The sequence below is a fragment of the Mustela putorius genome, unplaced genomic scaffold (genome assembly GCF_011764305.1).
Source record: "Mustela putorius furo isolate JIRA1106 unplaced genomic scaffold, ASM1176430v1.1 tig00000785_pilon_pilon_pilon, whole genome shotgun sequence".
NCBI classification, from domain to species: domain Eukaryota; kingdom Metazoa; phylum Chordata; class Mammalia; order Carnivora; family Mustelidae; genus Mustela; species Mustela putorius.
Window position 1 is genome coordinate 3230571 of NW_025421480.1, and position 25253 is coordinate 3255823.

Sequence of the window (25253 nt, forward strand, 5' to 3'; positions counted from 1 at the left end):
TGTATTTTTAAAAAAAGCCCCCAAACTTACCTGCAAGGTATAAACACAAGAAATGGGTGGATGGTCATGAGGTAGGAGCAGGGGAGAAGTAGGAGCAGGGGAGAGGAAGAGCCGGGTTCCCTTCCCACCGTCGGCCCTGGGGAGGATGGCCAGGATGGCCAGGCACGTCTGAGACAACAGCTGTCTCCTTTGGGGAGCACACGGGGCAGGTGCAGTCGGGCATAGCCCCCAGTTAGACAGGAATGCCTCTGAAAGTTCTTCAACAAGCTCAAGTTTGCTCTCCGTGGGAATTTCACTTATTTAAAATTCAAATTTCCAAACAGTGGCCTGCATTGAAGCACTAAATGTGAACTAACTAGTCCACACAGGAGGGAGGGAGCTACGCTGTGTGCCCTCTGACAGGAGAAGCAGATGCCAAGTCCGGGCCCAGCCTCTTTCAGAGAACCCCAGAGAGTGGGTGTTCAGAATGTGCCAGGGAAGGCTGGAGGGGGCCCAAGAGCACAAACAGTAAATGTGGAAAAGTCAAGTTCAGTACCAGGTCTGCTGTCAAAGACATAAGTGAAATGGGAGCTTGGAAGAGTTCTCTTGCAGGGCTAGTCAGTGGCCCCTGTGTTTGGTCAAACAGAACCCTGGGGACTATTGCTTCTCGAATGAGCGCTCCCCACTCACCCCCACCCCGGAAAACCCAGACAGTCTGAGGAGGGAGAGGTGTGGTCAGAGCACACCCTTAGGGTACAGGAGGAAGCACAGTGTAGGACCCAGGGTGGGGGTGGGCTAGGAACCAAGGTGCTGCCTCCCCGCCCCGCCAGGGGTGGGGCTTCTGCTGGAAAAGACAAACCAGAAGGCTTATGTGACCCTCTGTTCAAGAAGCATCCAGAACAGCAAACAGCAATTTCAAGGAAACTCCAACAATGTGAAAACACTTGGAAAATGGTTTAATGATGTTTTACAACAGAAACAAACTGTACAGTTACAGTAAGTTTTATATATATATAAAAATTACAGCAGACAAATGCATCTACACAAAATCTACCATTTCATTCTGATTCACTGTCACCTACGCAATCTCGCCCAAGCCTACAGCCCCTGTGGGAGGCCCCAGGAGGGGGAATCATATAAAGGGCACTTTTAAAGAGACAGCACCGCTCATATTCCCCACCGCCTCCTCAGGCCTCTAGGAGGCACATCAGCTAATTCCCCAAAATGTAAAGTTGCTTGTGTTTTGGGTTTTTGAAATCAAGAAAACACATGTTTTCCAGGGGCCCAGATAACAAGGTCCCCCAAACTCCCAAGGTATCAGCAGATTCTTATAAAACATCCCTAGCAGAGGGAATGTGGCTAAGCAAGCACTCTGGGCCAGTGAGGCTATACGACAGCCACCCAGACTGCAAAGTCATCTAAGGAGAAATGTAAAAGGACTCCCACCCAGCTACTCGGAAACTGTCACTGCCTCGTTAAAGCTGCTGGACAATTTTGGAAAGAATCATTTACACCACGTCTTAAGTTTCCACAAAAGAGAACTCAAACTCACATTTTAAATTTAAGTACGTAAAACAAAAAGTTTCGGGAGACCAAGGGGCTAGTATGCCTCATGACTCTCCCTTGACAACAGTGGAAAAACACCCCTGAATCAATATTTAAAAAAGAAAAAAAAAGGAAGAAAAGAAAAAGGTGAGGAGGGGAGTAAAGATGTAAAGACAGAGAAAACATCTTTAGGAAAACACGATCACTGTCTCTTTAAAACAAAACAAAATCCCAGTTGGGAACAGTAATCAGCAAATATGCAATCCAAATTGAACCTGGTGGAAGTTTATTATGAATATTATGTACACTCAGAACTTTTTCATTTTCTTTTTTTATTATGAACACCTAGGCAGTGAAAACTGTTATGTTAATACATACATAGACACACCCAAAACATACAAAAATACTATTATTTCAAACTACTAAGAATAGGACAGTTCAGTTATTTTCATGCTATGACTTTAAGAGCATTACACTGAAACAAACAAGTTAAACGACATTTTTTTTTTTAATATCCCAGAAATATACCAAAATATACATCTAAGCTTTGGAATTACTGAGGTTAGACTAATGCAAGTGCTGGGTAATCGTACTTAATACACAAGTCTAAGGTTCTGCAGGAAAGAAATCATCTTTGGTATCTGCATCAGGCTAATATTATTAACATTTGGATTTTGCTTTGGGATAGAGCTTGTATGACCCTAGAACCAAATACCCCCCTCCCCCAATCAACTGAGATTAAAAAGATCCATGTAAAAAGTTCCTTCATTTGCAAGCCCCCCACCCCCCCCAAGTTAAAAAGTCACAGGCATCTACCTAGCACAGAGGTCGTGAGCTACGATGCATAGTCGCACAGCGGTGCTGCCAAAGGAAACCAACCACGGCAAGGAGAAATGGAGAGCTTGGGAATCGTTCTGCGTGTCTTCTCACAAACAGGGCAGCCCCTTCCCAGCGGCCCCAGTAAAGGAAGAGAGCGAAGGCTCTGAAGGGCGCCTTGGCTGTACTCACTGTCATGACCCCGGAGGTCCGAGCACCCGGCAGAGCAGCCAGTCCTGCACCAGTGTCTTCAGCGTCCCTCCACTCTGGGTGTCCCGCGGCCAGGCCGCTGTGCTCAGCCCCCGCAGGACTCTAGTTTGCTGTCCTCAGCTGTCACCTCAGTACAGTGATGGCATTTTGCCTACTGTTTTGGTAAATCTGAAATGCCAGTTGGTTCCACGGCACATTTACAAGTTGGTCAGAGCCGAAGCCACTGAGGGTGCCACCTCCGCGAACCCCAAAACATGGAAGAGCCCCCTGCTTTCCGGGGAAGGGGGGGGTCAAAGGCCCCCACCCCCACCCCCACTCCTCTGGACACCAGGACACCACAGACTGGATTGATGCTGAAGACTTCCCTTTTCTTTGGTTTTTTTGTTTGTTTTGAGTTTATACAATCATTAAGGAATCTTTGGTTTTGGCTGGAAATTTAAAAAACAAAACAAAACAAAGAAACCACCCTCCCCTGGCTTATAGCAGCAGTATTCAGACCTGGCAAAGCTTTCTTTCGATGTTGGGGGGTGGGAATCGAAGGTTGGGAACTACATTCAAAGAAAAGGTGAAAGGGCTGGGGATGCAGCTTCTAGAGAGCCCACTGGATACAAGATTGTCAAATAATAATATTAATAACAATAAAAACTTAAATATTTGGATTTTTTTTTTTTTTTTGGTCATGTCAAAGGAAAAAAAGTGAAATATGTATGCAGCAGTCAGCTTAAAGGAGCCTTTGGTGTCTTTTCCCTTCCACCCAAAGTCCTGAAAATAAGCAGAACCCTGAGGCCTCAGGGAGGAAGGGGATGGCCTCCACCCCACCAGGGACATCAGACACAGGAGGGGCGGGGCGTGGAGAGCGGGCCAGCCCCCCCCACGCAGGGTGGCGGGGAAAGGAGATGTTAAGAGACCTGTGAAGACCCCTTGCAACAAAAGGAAATAGAAGATTGCAATTTGCCCTCGGTTTGCAGTAGCTTTTCAGCAGCGACATTCAGAGGCTCGAGGAGGTCCCACCCTAGGCTGCAGGTCCCGTGATGCTATAGGCCAGAGTTCAACGTTACTTAGAGGAGGGAGGGCGGACTTGGCAACTCTGAAGGGTTTAGCGAAAGTTAAAGCAAGTTACTCAACCATGAGCTAGAAATGAGGTATAGGACAGCTCGCGGACTGGGTGGGCAGAAGCCCCCGACTCACTCACCTAGCCTTTGCTACTACCGCAGAGGACGGGTCCGGGACGTCCGTTCCCTTGCAGAGGGCGCCTGCCCTCCCCGCGTCTGAGTAACGCACGTCTGCTCCCTGAGGCCGAGGTGAGAGGCTGGAGGAAGCCTGGCCTCTCCCTTTGTCTCAGGGGCACCGCCCCACAGATGTCGCCGAGAACTGCCAAGTCTTATGCTCCTTCCTCCCCGCGGCCCCTGCCCGCCCCACCCCCCACCCCCAGGGTTTGCGGTTTTCATCACACGCAGGCGGGCATCAGTCCGCTCCGCTCTTAGGAAGGTCCGAGCCTTCTGCAGACCTGGGCACCACTGGAGCCAGAGACGTGGCCCCCCCACGTGCCTACGACCACAGCCTTTCCTGACATAACCGCCTACACGTCAGCCTCTGAAAGTGCACTTCCTTTCCTGCTGTACTGTCAGACCTGGAGACACCGGGAGGGCTCGGCAGGAGCATCGTCTCTGCTCTCCTGGGCTCTGTCCTTTCTCACTGTTTCATTCCAAGGAGATTCCAACTTGCAAGAAGCGTCTGGATGTCTCCTGTGCGCACACAGCACGCTCTCCGGCTGTCTGCCTGCAGACTTCGGGATCTAATGTGAGAGCTCAATGCTGCTGCCGGGTTAGGAAAGAAGCCTTAAAAGCTGCTTTTGTAAGCTCGTGGCCAACTTAAAACAAGGATGAACAAGTCAACAAAGAAAACACAGGGGAACTTTGCAGCAGACCTCAGTATTTTTTTTTACGGTAAATTACTTTTGAGGTCTGAACGTTTTGACAGTGTCCTGGGTTTGAACCAGAAGGTGGTGCCAAGCAGCAGAGCCGCGGGCAGATGCGGGACGCCTTCCCTCCCCAGCCGGGGGAGGTTCACTTCCAGGCTCAGTGGCTCCGACACGCGCACCTTGGTTTCCTTAATGTCTGCGCGGCGTGCTCTTGCCTCAATATCCCGATCACCTACTTACAAACCGACCGAGCGCTTTGAAAAGTCACACAAGATTAATACCACTTTCATATAACGGCAGAACCACCGGAGTATTAGTAAAGCTTTCATGAAGTTCTGCAACCTGATCACTTCTGGGCAGAATATTAAGAGAGGAAGAGACGTCCCATCAAGAGTACACCAAGACAGCGAACTTCGGAACTCTCTAGAACTCATATATAAAACTCTAGAACCATGTATAAAACCATTTTGGAGGCATACAGCTCCCTGGGAGAGTAAAGGAAGTCTTTTGATTCTCCATGTAATCTTGCTCTTGAAAATGCTTATCCCTTACAAATGACAGAACAGAGATAGCACATCTAGGTATCAGCTGAATTCAAACAGGCTGTACTGGTTCTATTTATAAGTGTTAGATAAAGGGAAATAAAAAAATTTCTACCTCCATCTTTCGCCCTCCCCCCCAGTTTGCCAGCAAGTGTCAGACCATCACGGCTACGCTGCGCGACTCCCCATCCTCACAGAGCGCACGGCGTGAAGTGAACGCAGTCTCTTTTCCGAAGCCAGGATAAGCGACCAGACTTCCTTCAGAAAGGGGGTCCGGGAGGCGAGAACAGAGGCGAGAGGGACAGGAAGGAGTCACAGGTGCAACTTCTTCCAAATGTCAGCCTTTGATTCCTATTCTCTGCTGGTTTTGAAAACCTAAGAATAAACAGTGACATAGCAGTGTCTTTGGTGTCTAAACCAAATCCCACTCAAGTTCTGTGAGATGGATGGTTTATTTAAAAATAACCTTTTCGGAGCTGTAGTCTGTATCTGAACGTGGAGAGCCAAGACGGACGGCCTGTCTGGACAGAAAGGGCTCTTCACTTTCTCCCAAACCAGCATCATTTCTCATTCACATGTGCACCGAGAACAGCATCCTCCTCAACCTCACTGACCTGCGGGTCCCCAAAGGTCACGCCTCAAGTCGCACGTGTGAGGCAAGCAAGCTGGCCTCCAACTGCTTGGTCTGGTTTTACTTCTGTTTGCATTTTTGGTCTAGACAGAATTAGCCTTGGGCAGGGAAAGAGGAAGTCGAGTTTTCAAATGTTGGGCTACCAGCACAACATTCAATAGCATGACAGAGGGTGACAAAAAGAACCTGTTTTACTTTAACTGTCCTCGATTAGGATGTCCCCGCCCTCATCTCTCCTCTCCCAGGCATATGGCGCCGCCCAGCTCTGCCTCCCTTCTCACCACAGCCCCAGACGGCCGCACATGCATCTTTCGCCTAAGCTCTTGCTACAGAGAGAGGTAATGAATCCTTAGGCGAGGATGGTAGGGTCTGGGGGGCAAGGGCAAGGGCGACCATAGGAAGGAATTTCAATGTGTTAGAGGACCCTGAACCTCCAGGACAACCCATGTGTGACCTGCCTGCCACCACGGCACACGGCAGCGCGGGGCTGACCAGGGCGAGGCCAGGGAATCCCAAACCCATCACAGGGGTAATTAAGTTTCCTTTGGCAAGACAGGGGTAAGGAAAAACAAACACACATGAGAAACATTTTCCTTCTAACATAACCAACTTCTCCTCTCCCCACCCAACCCTCCCTAACCCTATAAACTGTAACCTATAAACAGGACCCGAATACATACAGCATCGATCATGTTTATCGATCATAATAACATCAGTTCAACTAAATGCTACAGCTAGAATTATTTCCACTATTTATAAAGTTTTCTTCTTTTTTATTTATTTGGTTTTTAGATTAAAACCAGGTCTGCAACAATGCTAAGCTACACTGAGGTATTTTATGAAGGTGCCAGAAGCTAGCTGTTACCCCCCCAGCATCACCCTCGCAGATTAAGGTATCGCCACTCGGAAAGGAAAGGCAGAGAGGGACGAGGGAAAGGGGCTCCGGGCCACAGAATCAGAGTAAGAGCCGCTCAAGCTACTGCTGGGAGGGAAGCCTGCGAGTAGGGCGAAGAGCCGGAACAAGGAACTCCGAGCTGCATGGACGCGGACCGGTGGAAGACAGCCCCCGCTCACGACGCGCACGCAAATCTGGCTGTAAACGGGACAAATCTGAGGAGAAAACACATTCTCTGCCCTCCTCATGAAATCCTTCAAAGATCCTACGGGAAATCTCAGGGGTGTCCCGTTTCATCTCTTTGGATCAAGAAAAGAAGAGGCAGAACAGGATTAGAATCCGCTCTCCGCGGCCGAAGCAGTCTAGTCCCCCTAGGCCCGTCCAAGCGCACAGGCACATCCGTGCTGCGTCCGCCGCCGCGCGAGCCGGCCTCCCGGCGGCCCTTCCTGTCCTTAAACGACGGCAAAAGATTCCTTCTCCTTCTCAAAAATGAAGGTAAATGCTAAGAAAGATTTACCATTTTATAGCATTGTCGTCAAAATGTTTTAAGCCAGAAAATGACATCAGAATGGCCAGGGCTGTGACGACACGAACAATGTCGCACACGACAGGCCTCTGTGCGCGCGCACACACGCACGCACGCATTGCGGTTCTGAGCAGAGTCATCCATCCGTTCTTGCACATTTGAGTAACTAACTTTCAATTTCAGGACTTTAGTCATTTTCTCCGTTAGCACTGCTGGTCTCTCAACATTTTCAGTTCCAATAATTTGAGGAATAAATAAAGCTTTAAAGTCATCCATTTAAATGCTGCTTTAATGAAAATGTGGCCAGCGTCTCATACTAAGTTGTTGAGGCTCCTCTTTAACTGAGGGTTCTCAAGCTGCCCCTAAGGGGTCTGAGCCCCAGGGGTGCAGCCGGCAGGAGGCCAGGTGGGCGCGCCTCCCTGTCGTCCCCGCCTGCCACCAGCAGTCTGCGGCGCCCGTAGACTTCTTCGCACCAGCACTTCTCCCTTTTCTTCCTCTCAAGGGGTTTGCCCCGCCCCCCCCCAAGAAAGTTTTGTGACGATGACAAGGGATGGGAACAACTTTAGATTATGAGCTACACAGAGTTTCTTCTGTGAGCCAGGTGTTTGTTACACACTAATTCTATGTTTACCGTCAGGATTTAGAACTTTAAACATCTGCAGTGATTTCCTGTATTTGCAAATGTATCCCGCTTTCCCTGCGATTTAAACAGGAAATTTAATGTTAAAGATTGGGCTGACCTTAAATATTGCATCAAGCAATGTCTGTGCTTCTGGGTAATATAGACTAGGGTTCCCCCACCTTCCCATTTACATGAGGGAGAATAGGACAAAATAATATAAAACAGAGGTATAATTGTGCTTGTTTCCCCCAAGAATGGATGAACTATGTAGAACAAAACAGCATGATAATCTCACTAAAAATCTTTTAATTCTAACCTTATTTTCCCTTAAAAAAACTTAATTTCTAATAATGCCACCATGAAGTACAGATCGGTATGGTCCTACACAAAATCAAAATTGGATTACTTTGGTTCCATTTCTTGAGTAGTAAGTTGAGTAAATTGGGATGGTATTGGTTGTTCTTATCAAATAAATGGAAGTGTGTACTGCATCAGGTAATGGAGATGAACATTTTTTTAATTCTAAAAAGCTGCCTATATAATTTCAGAAACATTTAAACTAATATAGCACTCAACTTATTTCTTAAAGTAGGAACAATAATATTGTTTCTATGAAAAGCCCTTTTCTAGGTCTTTCTGCTCTGTCCTTCAGATTCATACAGGGTATAAAATTCATGTCCAAACTGCCTGCTTGTGATAAGCAGGATTCAGTTACATTCACCACTCCCTAGGGAGGGCCCATTACCATGGGCAAATATAGTATCACCATAAATGCATTCAGAATTAGTCTTTGGTTTAATATGTATTCACCAAATTCAGGAATGAAATAAAATTTGCATAATCATTAGGGGGGATAAAATTAGAATGTACAATGAGTTAATGATGACCTATCTGGCCCATCTGCTGAGAAACGCAGAAACTACCAAACACCTCTTTTTCATCAAAGGGCCCCCTTAATTTCTAGACTGTCCCATAAAAGGGGGTTAAAAGTCAAGTCTGAGTACCTTCGCTTCGGAGAGTCATTCAAAGCAAAAAACATTTCTTGAGATGATAAAGAAATATAAAGTAAAAAAGGACTAAAGTTTGGGTCGTGAAACAGTACGATCAGGAGCCTGTCTAGGGGTGCTGATGGGGAGGCGATGTTAAGCTAAACACCGGTCAACAAAGTGTTAGTGTTCCACGTGTACATGTGCAGATAGGCCTTTCATTTTACAACCTGTCTTTAAGGAAAAAAATGAGAAAAATTTTTAAAGTTACCTTTGTCTAAGGATTTATTTCTTTTAAACACAGATTTTTACGCTGGTTTAAGGTTTATACTCAAAAAGTGATCCGCACACACCGAAAGGCAGAATCCCCCTATCCCAGGATGGCCGGAGAACACACACACAGGGCAGGGAATGGAAGGCCATTGTACTGACATTTAAAGCTTAATATCTTTTAGAATATTGAAATCCGTTGGCGAATCGTACCTGGGAGACGGGGCATCTTTTGAACCACACAGGAAAACAAGCAAGCACAGCCTTTCCTTGCCCTTCCTTTACACCCACTGGGTGTGAGTCCCCGAGGACTCCACACTTCCTTTGGTAGCTGTTTTGGGAAATTAATGCTGGAGCCTCTAATCCGGGACGGTGGGCATCAGCATTTCCCTCCCTGAGCCCGACCTCCTAACTTACCACCCCCCGGGGAGGGATCGCTCCAACGGGCAGCCACAGTCTCACTGAGGGCCCTAAACCATTTGCACGGACTAAAGTCAGAGGTGTCAAGTCAGGATAAAAGAGTAAACGTAACTACATCAGAGAAATAGCAAGATGGAGAGGAGAGAAACTAGTAACTGACACTGCCCTTCTATTTACACACCGAACTAAATAAACTAGTTAAAATCAAGTTAATGTCTGCCCAGAGGGTATTACGATTTACCAACATAAATGATTAAAACAAGCAGCAACTTTTATATAAAATTAATAAAGACAAATGAGAAAAGAAATTGTCAGTAGCATCTATCTCCTCAATGTGTCTGAAATGCACGTTATAAACTAGTCCATTAGTACAGCAGCTTGCTAAAAATTGACTTTGGTTCAAGCTTAGTTAAAAACAACAACAACATAAAAGACAAAACAACACACACCACTCATTAAAAAGGTGGATGGACATTTGTTAGTTTCCCTGCTTGCAGTTTGCAGATTTTGGAGGGATTTTAGGGAAGATGAACGGTGAGAAGAGGAAATTTAGGTTGATAATTAAATACTCTGAAATAAAACAGGAAGACAGAAGCAACAAAAGAAGGACTAACAAAGGGACTACAAATGTTTCCGGCCTTTTACTGTTAAGGTGCCTGTCTCCCACCTGGACGACCACGAAGAAACACACACACCGTGTCCCTGTCACCACCTTTCCCGACGCCGCAAAGAGACAGATACACAGACCCCAAGCTCCCTCGGGGACACAAGCGGAACACTCAGAACGCAGATGACCTGTACACCCTCGCTGAGACCCCAGCTCAAAAGCAGGGGTGCAAGTGCAGTCTCAGGCCACCGGAGACATAAGCGAGCACCCACGGACAGCACGCGGGAACCGTGACCTCCAACACGAAGGGGAGCTCAGACGAGCCCCAGCGCAGCGATCCGGTCTTCCGCGAACCGTTCGGGTAGATACCGTCCTCGCAGCATGCGGACAGGAAGGGGAACTGAATGTCCAAGCTACCCTCATTCCTCTGCATCGACTTCATCAACTCTTCCTTTCCACGGGCTCGTTTACATAGTCTAGAACTCCCTGCCAACAATTCCAGAAGCTAATCCCCTTCTCCGTCGTAGAGCCAGACGTGTGCTGCCCTTGTGACCCGCCTAGCTGGGGCATAGCTGGGGCATCACTAGCAAACCAAGGAGACACTTGAGGTGTGTGCAAAGTTCCTGCTCAGGAAGGTTCTCAAGACCCCGTGCCCAGCCAGCGGTGCGCTCTGCAGCCGGGGAAGCAAGGAGAGACTCGGCTCAGAGGCATGCACGCGCCGGCCCGTGAAAGAGAGGTCTGCGGCCAGGGGGCAAGGGGGGAGCCTCAGACTCCTCCCATCACTCCTCTTTGGGAATACAGAGCTGATGGCAGCCGTCTAGTGGCTTCCTTCGGAAAACAAAAGAAGGGCAGTTTCCCAATCTCAGTCAATCAGTCCCTCTTTGCCAAGTCAGTGAAAGGAAGTTTGGATGAAAAGCTTCCACGAAATGGAAACACACAAACCAACACACCAACAGTAGGAGCATTTTTCAGGAGATAAGAAATCAGGAGAACCGCCCAGTCAGGGGTCTGCAGTAGTCTTTGCGCTTTGGGCCCAGATCCTGCCCTGCCGCGCACGGCCGTCCCCACGGGAAGTCGCGGAAGCAGCACCCGTGCGCCGCAGGACCTGGGCCTCAGGGTCATTCAGTGATCTGGGGTGAGTGAGAGCTACAGTTCAGCAGGAATTCCTTCCTACACAAAAGTGCTCCGAAGGCACCACCTGACAGGGGGGGGGGGCGTGTGTGGAGTGGGCGTGTTTGCACACACTGCCTTCAGCTTCTGCACCAAGCCTCTTGCATAAGTGGCAAAAGAAAATAATTTTCTAGCACCTCTGTAAGAGTCATCAAGGATAAGGAAACCAGCAAGAACATTCCCCGCAGTTAAGAACGTAAGTCTCCCTTACCCCCAAACCCACCCTCCCCACAGTGTGGGAGCTCACTGAAATAGGATCCAGGAGCAAGAGATAAACATGTCCAAACTATATATATATATATAAAAAACAATAACAACAACAACAATAATAATAGAGATACAGTAATACAGGCCTGCCTAAATTGTACCAGTTAAGAAAGGAACCCCCAACACAAATGATACGATTATAAACACCTTGTTATGACTTAATGGCCTGTACAACAGACCCATAAAAATGATTTTTTTTAAGAAAAAAAGAAATTTAGACAAACAAGAAATCCCCTTCCTATATTGGAATTGGTAACCCACCTTAACTTGTCATCATGACTGCTGGAAATGATAAGTAGTCCTTTCACTTCTTTTTTTGTTTGTTTGTTTTTGATTTTTTGTTTCTGCTTTTTTTTTTTTTTTTAACTTTTTGGTTAGAAAGTTCTCCAATCCATGAAGCAATCCTGAAAAGACAGTGTTTTATTACAAAATTAGGCAAATGTTGTCCTTTCTCCATCCTTTGTTTCTGGTATGCGTTTTTCTCCTCTCCCTCCTCTCCCTTGCTGCGGAAACATGGCAAGAGGAAGCCAATCACATTTTTCAGTCTCAGCCTGGCCGGCAGCCCATCGTGCCGCGAGTGGGCAAGGCTGGTGGCAGCCCCGTGCAGCCCAGCCGGCTCACTGTGCCTTGGAGGCGGTGGTGGTGGTGGCGGCGGCGGCCCCGCTGGCGGAGGCCACTGTGAAGAGAGAGTTCTGGATGGACTCCGTGGAGGTGGAGGTGGCGTGAAGGCTGGCTACAGGTCCAGAGTTCCCTGCGGAGGCTGCGGCGGCAGAGACCAAGCTCACGGGGTTGCTGGTGAGCAGAGAGAGGTTCTGAGGGTTCAGGAACAGGGGGGCAGTCACGATGTTGGGGGCTCCGCCTGCATTGGCAAAGACCAGGTTCCCAGTGGCATCCAGTGACGTTATTGGAAGGGAGCCACCAGAGGCAAGAGCTACAGACAAAACCCCCACAAACAGGCAAAAAGGAGAACGTTAAGACCATTCTGGAGAAGCCAAAGTAGCACATCTAATGTAGTCTTCCCACAACCTCGGTGGAAAAGGGCAACCCTTTATTGACTTTCTATCTTAATCCCAGCGCTCTCCTGCCACCAGCTGAAGCGCATCTGTAATTCTGGAAGAGCCTGAACTGCTGTATTTGAACGAATGGGCGCAAGCAGCACAGGTGGGGGGGCCAGGAACGAGCAAAGCCGAGCTGCCAGGCCGTCTCGGGGCCTCAACTTCCTAGAGGACCTCGCCCTCCGAGGAGTATTAATATTAAGTCTGATAATTTCATCTTTAATGAAGAGTGCTGATTTTACACTTTGATTCAAAAGGCAAACTAGGTACAGTGACTGGGGCATTAAGATATAATTTGCTTTTAGCCAACTGGCATTATTCATAAATCTGAGCACTTAAAAAAAAAAAAAAGATGAAAACCATCTTTCCAAATGACTTTAGTGCTAAAATCATTATCTATAACCAAATAAAGTGGAAGGTGCGGCTAGTGCTGCCCTTGCTGAGGCATCACGTCGGACTCCCAGGACTCCTACGGAGGAGGAGGAGGACGACGCAGAGAGGGAGGGGTGAGGACAGCACAGGCGGAGGTGGCCTAAGGGGCTCACTAAGATTAGGACTTGCTCTCATGAGGGAGAATCTCTCTGCGATGCTGTCACTTCTGTCCCCACAGAAGGTATCACCGGACTTCTAAATAATTGGGCACTCTCATTTAATCCCTTCTTCTGCGATCTGACAACCCGCCATGGCCCTCCCACCCATATAACCACATTTGCACGTGAAGATCTGAGGGGTTTTCTAATGGCACTAAAAATCCGGTTCATTTCTAACAGAATACATAAAGCAAGCTAGGGGGACTGAAGGGAAAGTCTCTGACTCTGGACATGGCATACAAAAATCAAGTTTAGGGGCACCTGGGTGGCTCAGTGGGTTAAGCCTCTGCCTTTGGCTCAGGTCATGGTCTCAGGGTCCTGGGATTGAGCCCCCCATCGGGCTCTCTGCTAGGCAGGGAGCCTGCCTCCTCCCCCTCTCTGTCTGCCTCTGCCTACTTGTGATCTCTGTCTGTCAAATAAATAAAATCTTTAAAACAAAACAAAACAAAAAACAAGAATAAACAACAACAAAATGATTAACAAGACTTGGTGTAGCCTGACGTTTTCTGAGGTTCTAGGCTTCTAGTCATCGAACAGTTGCAGAGCTTCCCAGAAAGTACTCGTTCTAATCTCAGCTGGGCCCTGCAGAAGGCATTTGCCTTTGTGGCATCACTAGAGCCCAGAGGTACACCCTCACGCAAGAGGAAAAGTAATTTATCACAAATCTTATGCCAGAAAGAAATCCTCATATCAAAAAGTTTACAGCCCTAACCATCAATTTTACATACGATTTAGTCAATGAGAAACCCAATATAACGTAAGCCAACTGTCACGTAACGATTAATAAGAAATACGGATTTGGTCATTCAGTCACCTGAGTGACCAAATTAGTAATTCTTAGGTAGATCGAGTCGACATCCACAGCTCCTGAGAACGCTTCAGAGCCAGAAAGGTGGAATGGGTATCTTAGTATCAGGGACGGTGGCTTTTAGACCCCACCCAAGGGCAGGGACTGGCTGCCCCAAGACAAACGACGTGACCACAGGGTCGGAACTTGCAGTCCCACCCCCAGCCTCTCGGGATGGGAGAGGGGACGGGGCCTGACTCCGCCAAGGGCCAGGGACTTCGTGGATCATGACAGTCATGAAGCCTCTGTTAAAACCCAAGAGGACAGCTTTGGGTCTTTTTTGGAGAGCTTCCCCTCTGGGAGAACCAGGAAACTTCTACCCGCCACTGAGCCAGGCCCCAAGCTTCCCCTGGACAGAGAGTCCTCGGGCTGGCACCCCACCTGCCGCGCCTTCCCCTCTGGCTGCGGACCTGGCCCTTCCTCGTGCCCTTTCACAAGCTGCTGAGCGTTAAGCAACGGCTTCCCTGAGCTCTGCGAGCGGAGCACGAGACGCAGCCTAAGGAGGAGACTGCGGGGCCCTTGGATCTGTGACTGGTCAGAAGGCCCCGGGAAGCGCCGGGACCTGCGACCGCGGTCTGAAGGGCTGGACCCCAAGCCGGGATGTCGGGCGCTGCCTCTAGGGAGACGGTATCGGAGTCCACTTGAACTCTCCGACACCTTGCTGGTATGCGACAGCTGCTCGCCGCTGGGGGTGGGGAGGGCACGGTGGCTGGAGCTGGGTCTAGGAACCCTAGAAAGTGACCGAGGTCACGTCTTAGATGTGTCCGTCCCTCCCACTCACTACCGCAGACTGCAGACCCCATTCGGGAAACACTGGTCGGCTTGAGGTTGGCTAACAGCTTCTGTTTGGCCCCAGGAACTCTCATTTAAGTACAAAACATTTGAATCTTAAGAAAAAAATTCTCTGATTAATACACTGATGTCTCCGGTTGTCCTCCTGAATCCCCTAACAGCATCTTCAGACACAAAGCTCCGAAGCCAAATAAGCAAAACCCTTCCCGTCTGGAAGGAGCGGCTCCCGCCTGGACAGCACGGAGGCCGAAGGCGACCCGCGGGCCTCGACAGGAGACCGTCCCAGGGCCTGCGCGGGCTGTGCTGGCGGGGACGGGCGAGGGACGGAACCGAACCACGGCAAGTGCGCCCGGAGTCCGCAGAACCGGCTTCAAAGTTAACTCACTCCGGGACCACCTCCTACAGCCGCTCTTAGGGGCGCGGCGGGGACTGGAGACTGTCTCTGGGTCAAGTCTGCCTGGGATGGGTCCTGGTTGTCTACTTAGGTCAGTCTGTCAGGGGGGGATTCTGCCTCCACGTCTGCTCACCTAAGGAGACAAACAGCAGCACGAGTCCTCGTTTCTTAGACACTCCCTGTTCTTACACACGACCCCTATACCGCGTGCGGAAAAAAAGCTTTTCTACAAGGACGTTTTCTTGGTCGTGGGGTTCATGGGCATCACCAACCCAGCCCTCCCGCCACCTTCGCCCGAGCACAGCAGACCCCCCGGTTAACAAGCGCGCGCGCGCAAGCAGAGCGCCGCGAGGGGGACGGTCCACTGACCTTGAATGGTCGCCAGTGTGCTGTTGCTCATGAGGGCCGGGCTGAGGGCGCCGCCCAGGGTCCCTGGGTTGAGGCTGAGTAAGGCACCTCTGCAAGGTCAAAAGAGGGGCCACTCGTTACACGGCGCGGCTGCCGGGCTGAGCTCCCGCCGGAGGGCAAGGGCACCGGGGCTCGGAGGTCAAGGACGTCTCTGTCACCCTCCGTGCGGGACCAGGGCTTGCCTCGTGCCTTCCGGCTGCTCCCGGCACGCAGCCAAATAAGGACATGAAGCCCCCCCCCCCCGGACCTAAAACCCGCGGTTCTGGTGACTCTTCTTTCAAGGACTGTCTCCCCTTTTCCAGAACAAAACACAGAAGTGCCAGAGAAAGGACCGCATTTCAAGCGACCCTTCCACGCTTGACAGTAAACCGGGGTCCCGTTGCTCGCTCGTGTGGGTCTGCGAAGCGGCCGGCGGCGGCGGGCAGCGCTCGCGCCACAGACCGGGGCCCCCTCCGGGCCCCACAGCGCGCGCCCCGTCCTCGTCCTCGTCGTCGCCAGGAAGCCCCGGCGCGGCCGCCCCCCGCCCCGCCCCCCGCCCACGGCTTTAAGGAGAGTCGGGAGGCCCTGAGGGGGGTGGCGTCTCCCCAAGAGCGACCGCAGGGAGGGCCCCCAGCGGCTGCGGGACGCGCCCGAGGCGGGCGCTGCTTACCCAGCTGCGAACTGCGAGGGCGCCATGAGGCCCGGGCTGAGGCCGGCGGCCGCGGCCATGGCGGCGAGGCTGGCGTTGGCCGGGAGCGGGGCGGCCCCCTGGAGGGCGGCGGCGGCCGCCGTCTGCAGCCCGGACGCGGTCACCATCACCTGGCTGGTCCCGAGGGGCGAGGACAACGTGGAGGTGGTCTGGGTCGTGCTGGTCTCGCTGGCGCTGGACGCCTCGGAGGTGGAGGCCGAGGCCGACGGGGAGGGGCTCAGCGCGGGGGAGGCGGCGGCGGCGGCGGCGGCGGCGGGCGGCGCGGCGGCGATGACGGTGGCGGTGCTGCTGGGCGCGCTGTCCGTGCTGCCTGCGGGCGGGGGCAGAGCGCGCGAGAGCGTGAGTCCGGCCGCGCCCCGACCCCACGGTGACCGGTCACCGGCCGCCCGGTGGCCTCTCGCGGGGGTGTCCCTGCCACCCGTAGCGGCTCTGAGGAAACCGACGTGAGAACCCAAACCGCGATCCTCCTTTAGAGGCAAGAGCGACACGGCCGCCCCGCGCGCGGCGCCCAAGCCGTCCAGGCGGGGCATCAGGAGGCAGCCGGCGGGGCGGGCCGGTCTGGGGAGGAAACGCGCGAGCGCCCCGGCCCCGGAGAAGCGGGTTCCATCGAAACTGCAGTGGCCTCTCTAGAAAAATCAGAACAAAACAGCGAAGGCGAGAACTAAAACTTGGGTGTTCCTCTGAAGTTCGGCGTCAACCACATCTGCGAACAGCGGGGAGCAGCTGCGGCGCGCCCAGAGGCCACGGAGCTGCTCTGCCTGAGATCGGCTCCCCCGCAGCCTGTCGGAAACATGTTCCCTGTCCCGGAGACAGTAGCATGCAGGGTATGATGAATCCCAGAAAAGAATGAAAAATGAAGCTCGAGGAAACTGTTATTTGAGAGATCATTACAAAAAGAATCAAGATGCCCAAACTTCTTTTTGTTGTAAGGAGAACAAACAGTTGTATACAAACAACTAACGGACATTATAAATATAGTGCTGGAAACTAAAACACATTCACTGGAATTACTTAATGTTCGAGATCAATGTTGTCCAACAGAAACTTAAATAATTATGTAATTTAAAATTTTCTAGTGTTCCTACTGAAAATATTAAAAAGGAATAGGTTAAACTATTTCCACAATATTATCATTTTAACATTAAATCAGTCTCAAAACTTTTTTTTTTTATATTAAGTCTTTGAAAATAGTGTGTGATTTGTATGTAAGTGTGACGAAAAGAATACACTCTCTCTGCCCAAAGCAGAAATGACTCATAAGGCAGTCATAGGATAGAAAACCTTCCATAAAGCAGATGCCAGCCGTCCCCAGTGAGCTGTAATTCTGATGCTATTTACAGAAGGCACTAGAGAAGAGGCCCTCTCTGTCAGTTCTCAGTAAATGCCACATAATCACAAACGTGGGCTGCCTACACCAGCTGGAACTGGTTCTAGGGTCTCCCCAACCATATATATGTATAAAGCAGAACCCCAGAGGTATTTTCTCAGGACAGAGAGCTCAAGAAGACAAAAAGCGCCTATAAATTTTCAGCGTAGTATTTCTGTGAGGTATAAAAGACTTGATACATTATAGAAGAACTAGACCAATCAAAATAAATATTTCAAACCCATAAATACATTGAAACAAAGACCTTATGTAAAAGATAACTTTTTGGTGATAAAATCTATCACTAAGCTAAAGAAGAAAGACTCTCTCTTAAAAAATTCAGTTCTGTCCTCCTAAAACCTATTTTTGAGCCTTCTGGTCTATACTAAGAACATCCAGAATTCGACTCTCCTCATTTTAGCTCTAAGGCAGTGTTTCTTTCACACGGCAAGGAGCTGGGAAGAAATCAGACATCTGTTTCGGTACTGAGTCTGCTCTTCCGGCCCCCACTCTGCTGCACAGAAGTGTTACGTGGTCTCAGTGAATCCCATAAACACCTCTTTCTTATTGCTTATCAAAAAGGGACCATGTATTCCTCTTTCCCCCTTCTCAAAAATAGATAAAATTGCCTCTTTATTGCTGTTTTTGCTAAATACAGCTACACCTGTATCATTAATCAGGCTCCGTTACTGTTTCAGTTCTAAATCTACCTGATCACTCTCTCCCTCTGAGCCCCTGATGTTGTGCTGGGTCCTACGTTGGGCAGGTTCACACTCTTCCACTTTTGACACCTGGAAGAACTGCCCCTGTTCTATCTAGAAAGGCAAATGTCTTTTCTCATTTATCTTTGTACTACTAGGAAATTTCAATGTACTTTCAATCTTTTCTTGATTAATTTCTCACCTTATCTACCCTGATCTACCCTTATCTATGGGTACTACTTCCCTTTCCAAGTGCTGAAACTGTAATTTCCGTAAGATTTCTTATCTTGAGGTTAAAAACTTAAAATAGGATTTTTTTTTTCCCCACTCTCCATTTCCACTGCTTTCAGACAGACTATTCAGCATCACTCTCTTTAAATCCCCTATGTATACAAAGAAGGTCCCAGTCATCCTCAGCAGTGAAGTTAACCTGGGCTAGAAGATGACTCCAGAAACCACTCCCTGGTGTTTTTTTCTGGTTGTCATCCTTGAACCACATTCCAGGTGTTTTCAATAACAATATGTCATGTGAGGGGCACCTGGGTGGCTCAGTGGGTTAAAGCCTCTGCCTTCGGCTCAGGTCATGATCTCAGGGTCCTGGGATCGGTCCCCGAATCAGGCTCTCTACTCAGTGGGGAGCCTGCTTCCCCCTCTCTCTCTGCCTGCCTCTCTGCCTACCTGTGATCTGTCAAGTAAATAGTAAAATCTTAAAAAAAAGAATATGTCATGTGAGCACTTGTAATTTTCAAATAAATTCTCCTACCTAGTGAATCACATTTTATTTTTTTAATTGATTTCATTTTATTTTGAAGATTGATTTATTTGAGAGAGTGAGTGTACAAGCAGGGGAAGTGGCAGGCAGAGAGAGAGAAGCAAACCCCCCTCTGAGTAGGAAGCCCAGCATGGATCTTGATCCCAGGATGTTGGGATCATGACCTGAGCTGAAGGCAGACACCCAACTGACTGAGTGGCCCAGGTGCCCTAGTGAATCACATTTTAATCAACATTTTATGACCTTATATTCTTGGCAACACAGTTACTTGGGCTACTTTGACCAGAGAACTGATGTTTGCTCAGCTTCAATGTCCTCAACAACAAAATAAGATGCCATCACCCACCTAGAAGGTTAGTGGGAAGTTCTGTGCAAGGATATATAGTGTTAGGCACATCCTCTCACTTCCTGCCTCATCTTTGTTTTTTTAGAAAGTACATTTTTGAGATATAATTTAAATGTAAGAGTCAATGGTTTCTCATATATTTACAAAGTTGTACAATTACCACCCACTGCACCGGGTTTATGACCAGATCGCCTGTGGCTCTTCGTAGTCACACCCCTCTCTGCCCACGGCCCTCCTCCTCATCTGCTTTTCTCTACAGATTTACCTTTTCAGGACACTTGACGGAAATGGACTTGTATGATTTGTAATCATTTTCATCTGGCTTCTGTCAGCACACTGTTTTCAAGGTTCATCCATGTTGTAGTGCAAATCAGTACCTCCTTTTCCTGGCTGGAAAGTACTCCAGCGCATGGGCAGACCACACCGTGTTGAGGGCTTCACCAGCTGACTGGCACTGCCTGGGTTCCCGGTATTTGGTTATTACGAAGAACGCTGCTAGGCTCATCTGTACCAAGGTTTTTGCATGGCCATGCTTTCATTTCTCTTGCGGACTTACCAGGCCAAATGATAAGTTTACATTTAACTTTTAAAGACACCGCCCAAGTGTTTTCCAAAATGGCTACATCACACTTCACACTACCCCAGCGATGCAGGACGGTTCCTGGCCAGCAACTATTATTTTTGGTCTTTTTGATGACAGCAATTATACAGTGAGTATGAAATTTTATCTACGGTTTTAATTTGCAATTCTCTAATGAGTTACAAGGCTGAGCATCTTTTTAAGGTGCTTGTTAGTCATTTCCATATGTTCTTTGGCATTATATATATATTAGAATTTTTCCCTTTTTAAAAATGAGGTTGTTTATATTTTTACTACTTAACCGTAAGTTATTTACATGCTCTAGACACAGTTCCTTTATCAGATACATGATTTACAATGTTTTCTCCAAGGCTGTGGGTGTCTTTTCATTTGCTTAAAATGTTTCCTGAAGTACAAGATTCTGCTTTTGATAAATTCCAATTTATCATTTTTTTTCTTCTATGGATTGTGTTTGGTGTTGTATCTACAAACTCTTTGCCTAACCCGAGGTCATGAAGATTTTCTCCTGTTTTCTAAAAATTTTATTTCTTAAATTTAGGCCTTTGATCCCTTCGGCTTCTTAATTTCCATGCATGGTATCAGGAAAGGACCTGAATTCATCTTCCTGAATACAGACTTCCGGTTTCTCAGAACTATATAGTGAAGAGTATCTTTTTGCTACTGAATTGCCTCAGTACCTCTGTCAAAAGTCAGCAGAGCCTAAATTTAAAGGTTTGTTTCTGGACTCTCAATTCTGTTCCATTAATCTATTGTCTGTCTTCACGCTGGCCACATACTGTTTTCATGACATAGCTTTACACCATGCTCTGAAATCAGGATATTTAAGTCCTCCAGCTTCATTCTTTTTCAAAATTGTTTTGGCTATTCTGGGTCCCTTCCATATATATTTAGGATGAGCTTATCATAATTACTGCAAGAAAATTGCTAGAACTTTTACTATAATTGTACTGAATCTATAGATCAATTCAGAGAATACTGTCATCTTAAAAATATTGAGTCTTCTAAACCACGAACATGGAATATCTCCATTATTTAGACATTCTTTAATTTCTCTCAGCAAACTGCAGTTTTCACTGTATAAGTCTTACACTTCTTTTGTTAGATTTATTCCCAAGTATTTTATTCTTTTTGAAGCTATTGTGAATAAAATTATTTTTGTAGTTTTATTTTCGTACACGCTCACTGATAGCATGTACAAATGCAATGGACTCTTACATGTTGATCTTGTATCCTGCAACAACACGAAATTCATTTATTCATCCTAATAGTTTTTTTGGTATGTGGACTCCTTGGGACTTTTATATATACAGAATAATGCAAACAGAGTTTAACTTTTCCTCTTTCAAACTGGATGTTTTTCATTTTCCCCCTTTGTTAAACTGGCTCTAACCTCCTAGTACAATGTTAATTCGTCGACAAGAGCTCACTTTGTTCCTAGTTTTATGGGGAAAGCATTCAGTCTTTCACCATGAAGTATGCTGTTAGCGGTAGGTTTTTAATAGATACTCTTTATTCTTTATCTGGTGAGGAAGTTCTCTTTTATTCCAGGTTTTTATTATGAATGGGTGTTGGATTTTGTCAAGTGCTTTTCCTGTATCTGCTGAGATGATACTGTGGTTCTGGTCCTTTCTTTTGCTGCCGTGGTGTAGTACATTATCTGATGTTATTATTAAACCAACCTTACATTCCCGGGATTAGGCCCTCTTGGTGGTGATGAATAATCTTTTCTGCACATTAATGGATTTGGTTTGCTAAAATTTGCTGAGTGTTTTTTGGTATATTTTCATAAGGGATATGGGCCTATACTTTCTGTGTGTGTGTGAAATCTCTGTCTGGCTTTAATAACAAGGTAATATTGGCTTCATACAATGAGCTGTCCTTCCTGTCTTCTGGAAGAGAGAGCTGAAGATTAACTTTATTTCTTCTTTAAATATCTGACAGAATTCATTGCTAAAGCCATCTGGGCCTAGACTTTTCTTTTTGGAAAGCCTTTACATTAATGATTCATTTACTTTGCTTGCTTTAAGTTTATTTAAGTTTTCTTTCTTTTTTTTTTTTTTTGAATGAGTTTGGATAATCTGTGTCTTTCTCAGAATTTATCCATTTCATCTAAATTGCCTTAATTTTGGGGGCATAAAGTTGTTCATAATACTCCAGTATGCCACATAAAGCACCAATTCCATTCCTAAATATATACCCAAGAGAACTGAAAACATGTCCACATAAAAACCTACATATACATGCTCACAGCAGCAATGTTCAAAATGGCCAAAAACAGAAAGCAACTCAAATGTCCATCAATTGATAAATGATAAAATCTGTTATATCCACACACTTAAATATCACAAAACCAGAAGAAAGGAATGAAGTACTGGTATTCTGTAAGACGATAAACCTTGGAAAATGTTATACACTAAACAGAAGAAGCCAAACACACACCAAATAATACATTATTCTACTTGTATGAAATGTCCTTAACAAGCATATCCGTGGAGACAAAGCAGACCAGCCAGGACTAGGGTGAGGAGTCCATGGGGAAGGACTGCTAATGGGTATGGGGTTGCCCAGGATTCATTATGGAACAACGTTTTGGGAAGAAAATTGGGGCAGAGCATGTTTAGTTGAGATTATTGAAGGCTGTCGAATTTTCGTCTTTGAGACACATCCGCACATGTCTTTCTGGAGTAGTACACCCACGAGCATTCCTCTGTGTCTTCTAGGAAAGCTCACAGAGAGCGGTCACGTGCCAAGCACTATGCTAAATACTGGGAAAATAAAAGCGACTGTGTCAATAAGACTAGATTTCTCTTAGAAGATGGTAAACTGAGGATATGGTTCTTTGCTCTTCATTTCTAAAATCCTATTCCAAATGATGGTGAAGAAAAAAGGAAGTAAGAGTTCTGGGGACAGATATCAGAGGACTTGAGATTTTGATAGACTCGCAAATAAGAGGTTGAAATTTGGTGGTAGGGAAACCAACTGGAGTCCAGCAGTGAGAATTACTCACGTCAGCAGAGCCCTGAGGAGATTCCAAGCTCAGAGTTGTCAGAGAAAGAGAATTACAATAGAAGGGAATGACTTTATTCTGAAGAGAACTTTCTGTATAGTCCTGACTTTTGAAACCTATGTTTCATGATATGCTATTAGCTTATATACTTACAAAACCCCCACAAGGATGAGAGGAAGAACACCAATATTGAGTATCAATATTGGAATTTCACATGAATAATGTAGCTACACTGAAGAGAACAGAGAAATAACCAACCCAAACAGCTACACAGTCTCTGGATCACGTGCCTTCAGGCTAAAGGCAAGAACCCTAAACAACCAGGGAACTCGACTCAGGGGGCTCTCCGTTTAGAGGCGTGGACTGGCCATTCTGAAACCACTCTGTTTTCACTACAGGACCCAGCAATCCGGTCACGATACTCCTCTTACTGTGGGAGCCAGGCTGCTCCCTCACCGTGAAGGCAGTTAACTTGGAAAACGGACAGAAAGGAGTAAACTCTAGGGCGCCGGACTGGAACTGGAGCTCTCAGTATGAACTCATGGATCTGAATAAAAGTAGCTAAAGTGCACACAGCTATGTACGGATCTATGTAGAAAAATAAATTTACATGTGTCGGTCTAAGCACACATACGAAGGCACGCATATGCACACGTGTACCTATTTCTATTGAGATGCCCTAGCAGCAATGACCGCATAGTATCAATGATGCATCTAGATCCTGGCATCTGCATACCTTCCCTCACTAAAAAGAACTAGGGATCCTTGAAGAAATGGCTGATTCCAGGCCTGGTGCAGAGAACCTTCAGGATGAGGCTGAACATCTTGTGCCAAAGAATTAAGAAAGCAAAGAATGAGGGACATGTCGAAAAAGCACAGGAGCTACCGCCAAGGGGCTCCCACTGGCAAAATGAAAAAGAGTTTGAACACTAAAATAAAAAGTAATAGTAGGATTCTAACCTACTGAATATGGAAAGAACGTCTGAGTCCATACTGATACAGACAGATAAATAGGGGAAAAGGAAAAGTGGATCCTTACGGTTGAAAGGCAACTAATGAATGTAGAAGAAATAACAATTACTTGAGAATCACAGTAAGAGATCCATGCAAAAACTATCAATGGACACTAGTGGGCAAAGGTGTGAAGAAATTCCCCATTTACTGCTGTAAAGAGTCAAACAGTAACGACATGATGGAAAACCCTGACAGAAACCACCTTCATCAGACCGTCAAAGTCGGTGCCACCCGGAGTGGGACTGATCAACAGCACGTGCGTCCACACCAGGCACCAAGCAGGACTCAACATCACTTCTGCGGTCTTCTTGCCCAAACTGCATAATCTGCATCTGATCACGAGGAAACGTCAGACACAACATCTACAAAATAAATAGCTACATTCTTCAGAAAATCAATTTCCTAAAATACAAAGAAAGACTCATACTGTCCCCAGTTTAAGAAGACTGAAGAGACACAGCAACTGAATGCAATGCATGATTTAAGATTTTTTCCTCTAAGAGGCATCATTGGCACGTCTGGCAAAACATGAATGTGAATTGTTTACTAGATAGAGGACTGAGTCAATGTTAAGTTCCTGATATTTATTTATTCATTCATTCATTCATTCATTCATTTATTTGTTTGTTTGTTTGACAGATGGAGATCACAAGTAGGCAGAGAGGCAGGCAGAGAGAGAGAGAGGAGGAACAGCTCCCTGCTGAGCAGACAGCCTGATGTGGGGCTTGATCCCAGGACCCTGGGATCATGGCCTGAGCTGAAGGCAGAGGCTTTAACCCACTGAGCCACCCAGGCGCCCGAAGTTCCTGATTTTTGATCATTGTATTCTCACTAGATGTGGTAATGTCTTGAAGTAGGGATAAAGTAGCATATCCATTAATTTGATCTTCAAATAGTTCAGAAAAACATCACATACATAGCAAGTGAAAGAGAAAAAGGAGAGAAAAAGCAAATATGGCAAGATTTTCCCATACAGAGAATCTAAGGGAAGAGATGTGGGATTTCTCTTAACTATTCTTGTAACTTTTCTGTAAACCTGAAATTACATAAAAGTAAAGGTCCTAAATGGCTTTGCCCAGGTTTACGACACAGTATTATAAAACCAGGAAGATTAAAATGTTAAGGGGAAAATAAATCACCTACAGTTTTAAATAATTCAGTTGGTTGGGCAACTGCCTTTAGCTCAGGTCATGATCCTGGAGTCTCGCATCAGGCTCCCTGCTCAGCAGGGAGTCTGCTTCTCCCTCTGATACTCCCCCTTCTCA

General features: G+C 47.1%; 1 protein-coding gene across 10 annotated transcripts in view; it reads right to left on the reverse strand.

Moving 5' to 3' along the window:
• Positions 1–910: 910 nt before the first annotated feature.
• The window catches only part of POU2F1 (POU class 2 homeobox 1), a 181903-nt gene continuing 157560 nt past the window's right edge, over positions 911–25253 (reverse strand). For 8 of the 10 annotated variants that reach the window (XM_045084630.1, XM_045084624.1, XM_045084623.1 and 5 more), the window contains 3 exons: positions 16143–16491; positions 15455–15543; positions 911–12338 (listed from right to left, as the gene is read on the reverse strand). In XM_045084630.1, coding sequence (XP_044940565.1) covers positions 12025–12338; positions 15455–15543; positions 16143–16491 — 752 coding nt within the window. In that variant the 3' untranslated portion in view covers positions 911–12024. The remainder of the gene's footprint in view (positions 12339–15454; positions 15544–16142; positions 16492–25253) is intronic. The other 2 variants (XM_045084632.1, XM_045084631.1) reach the window with 1 other exon arrangement.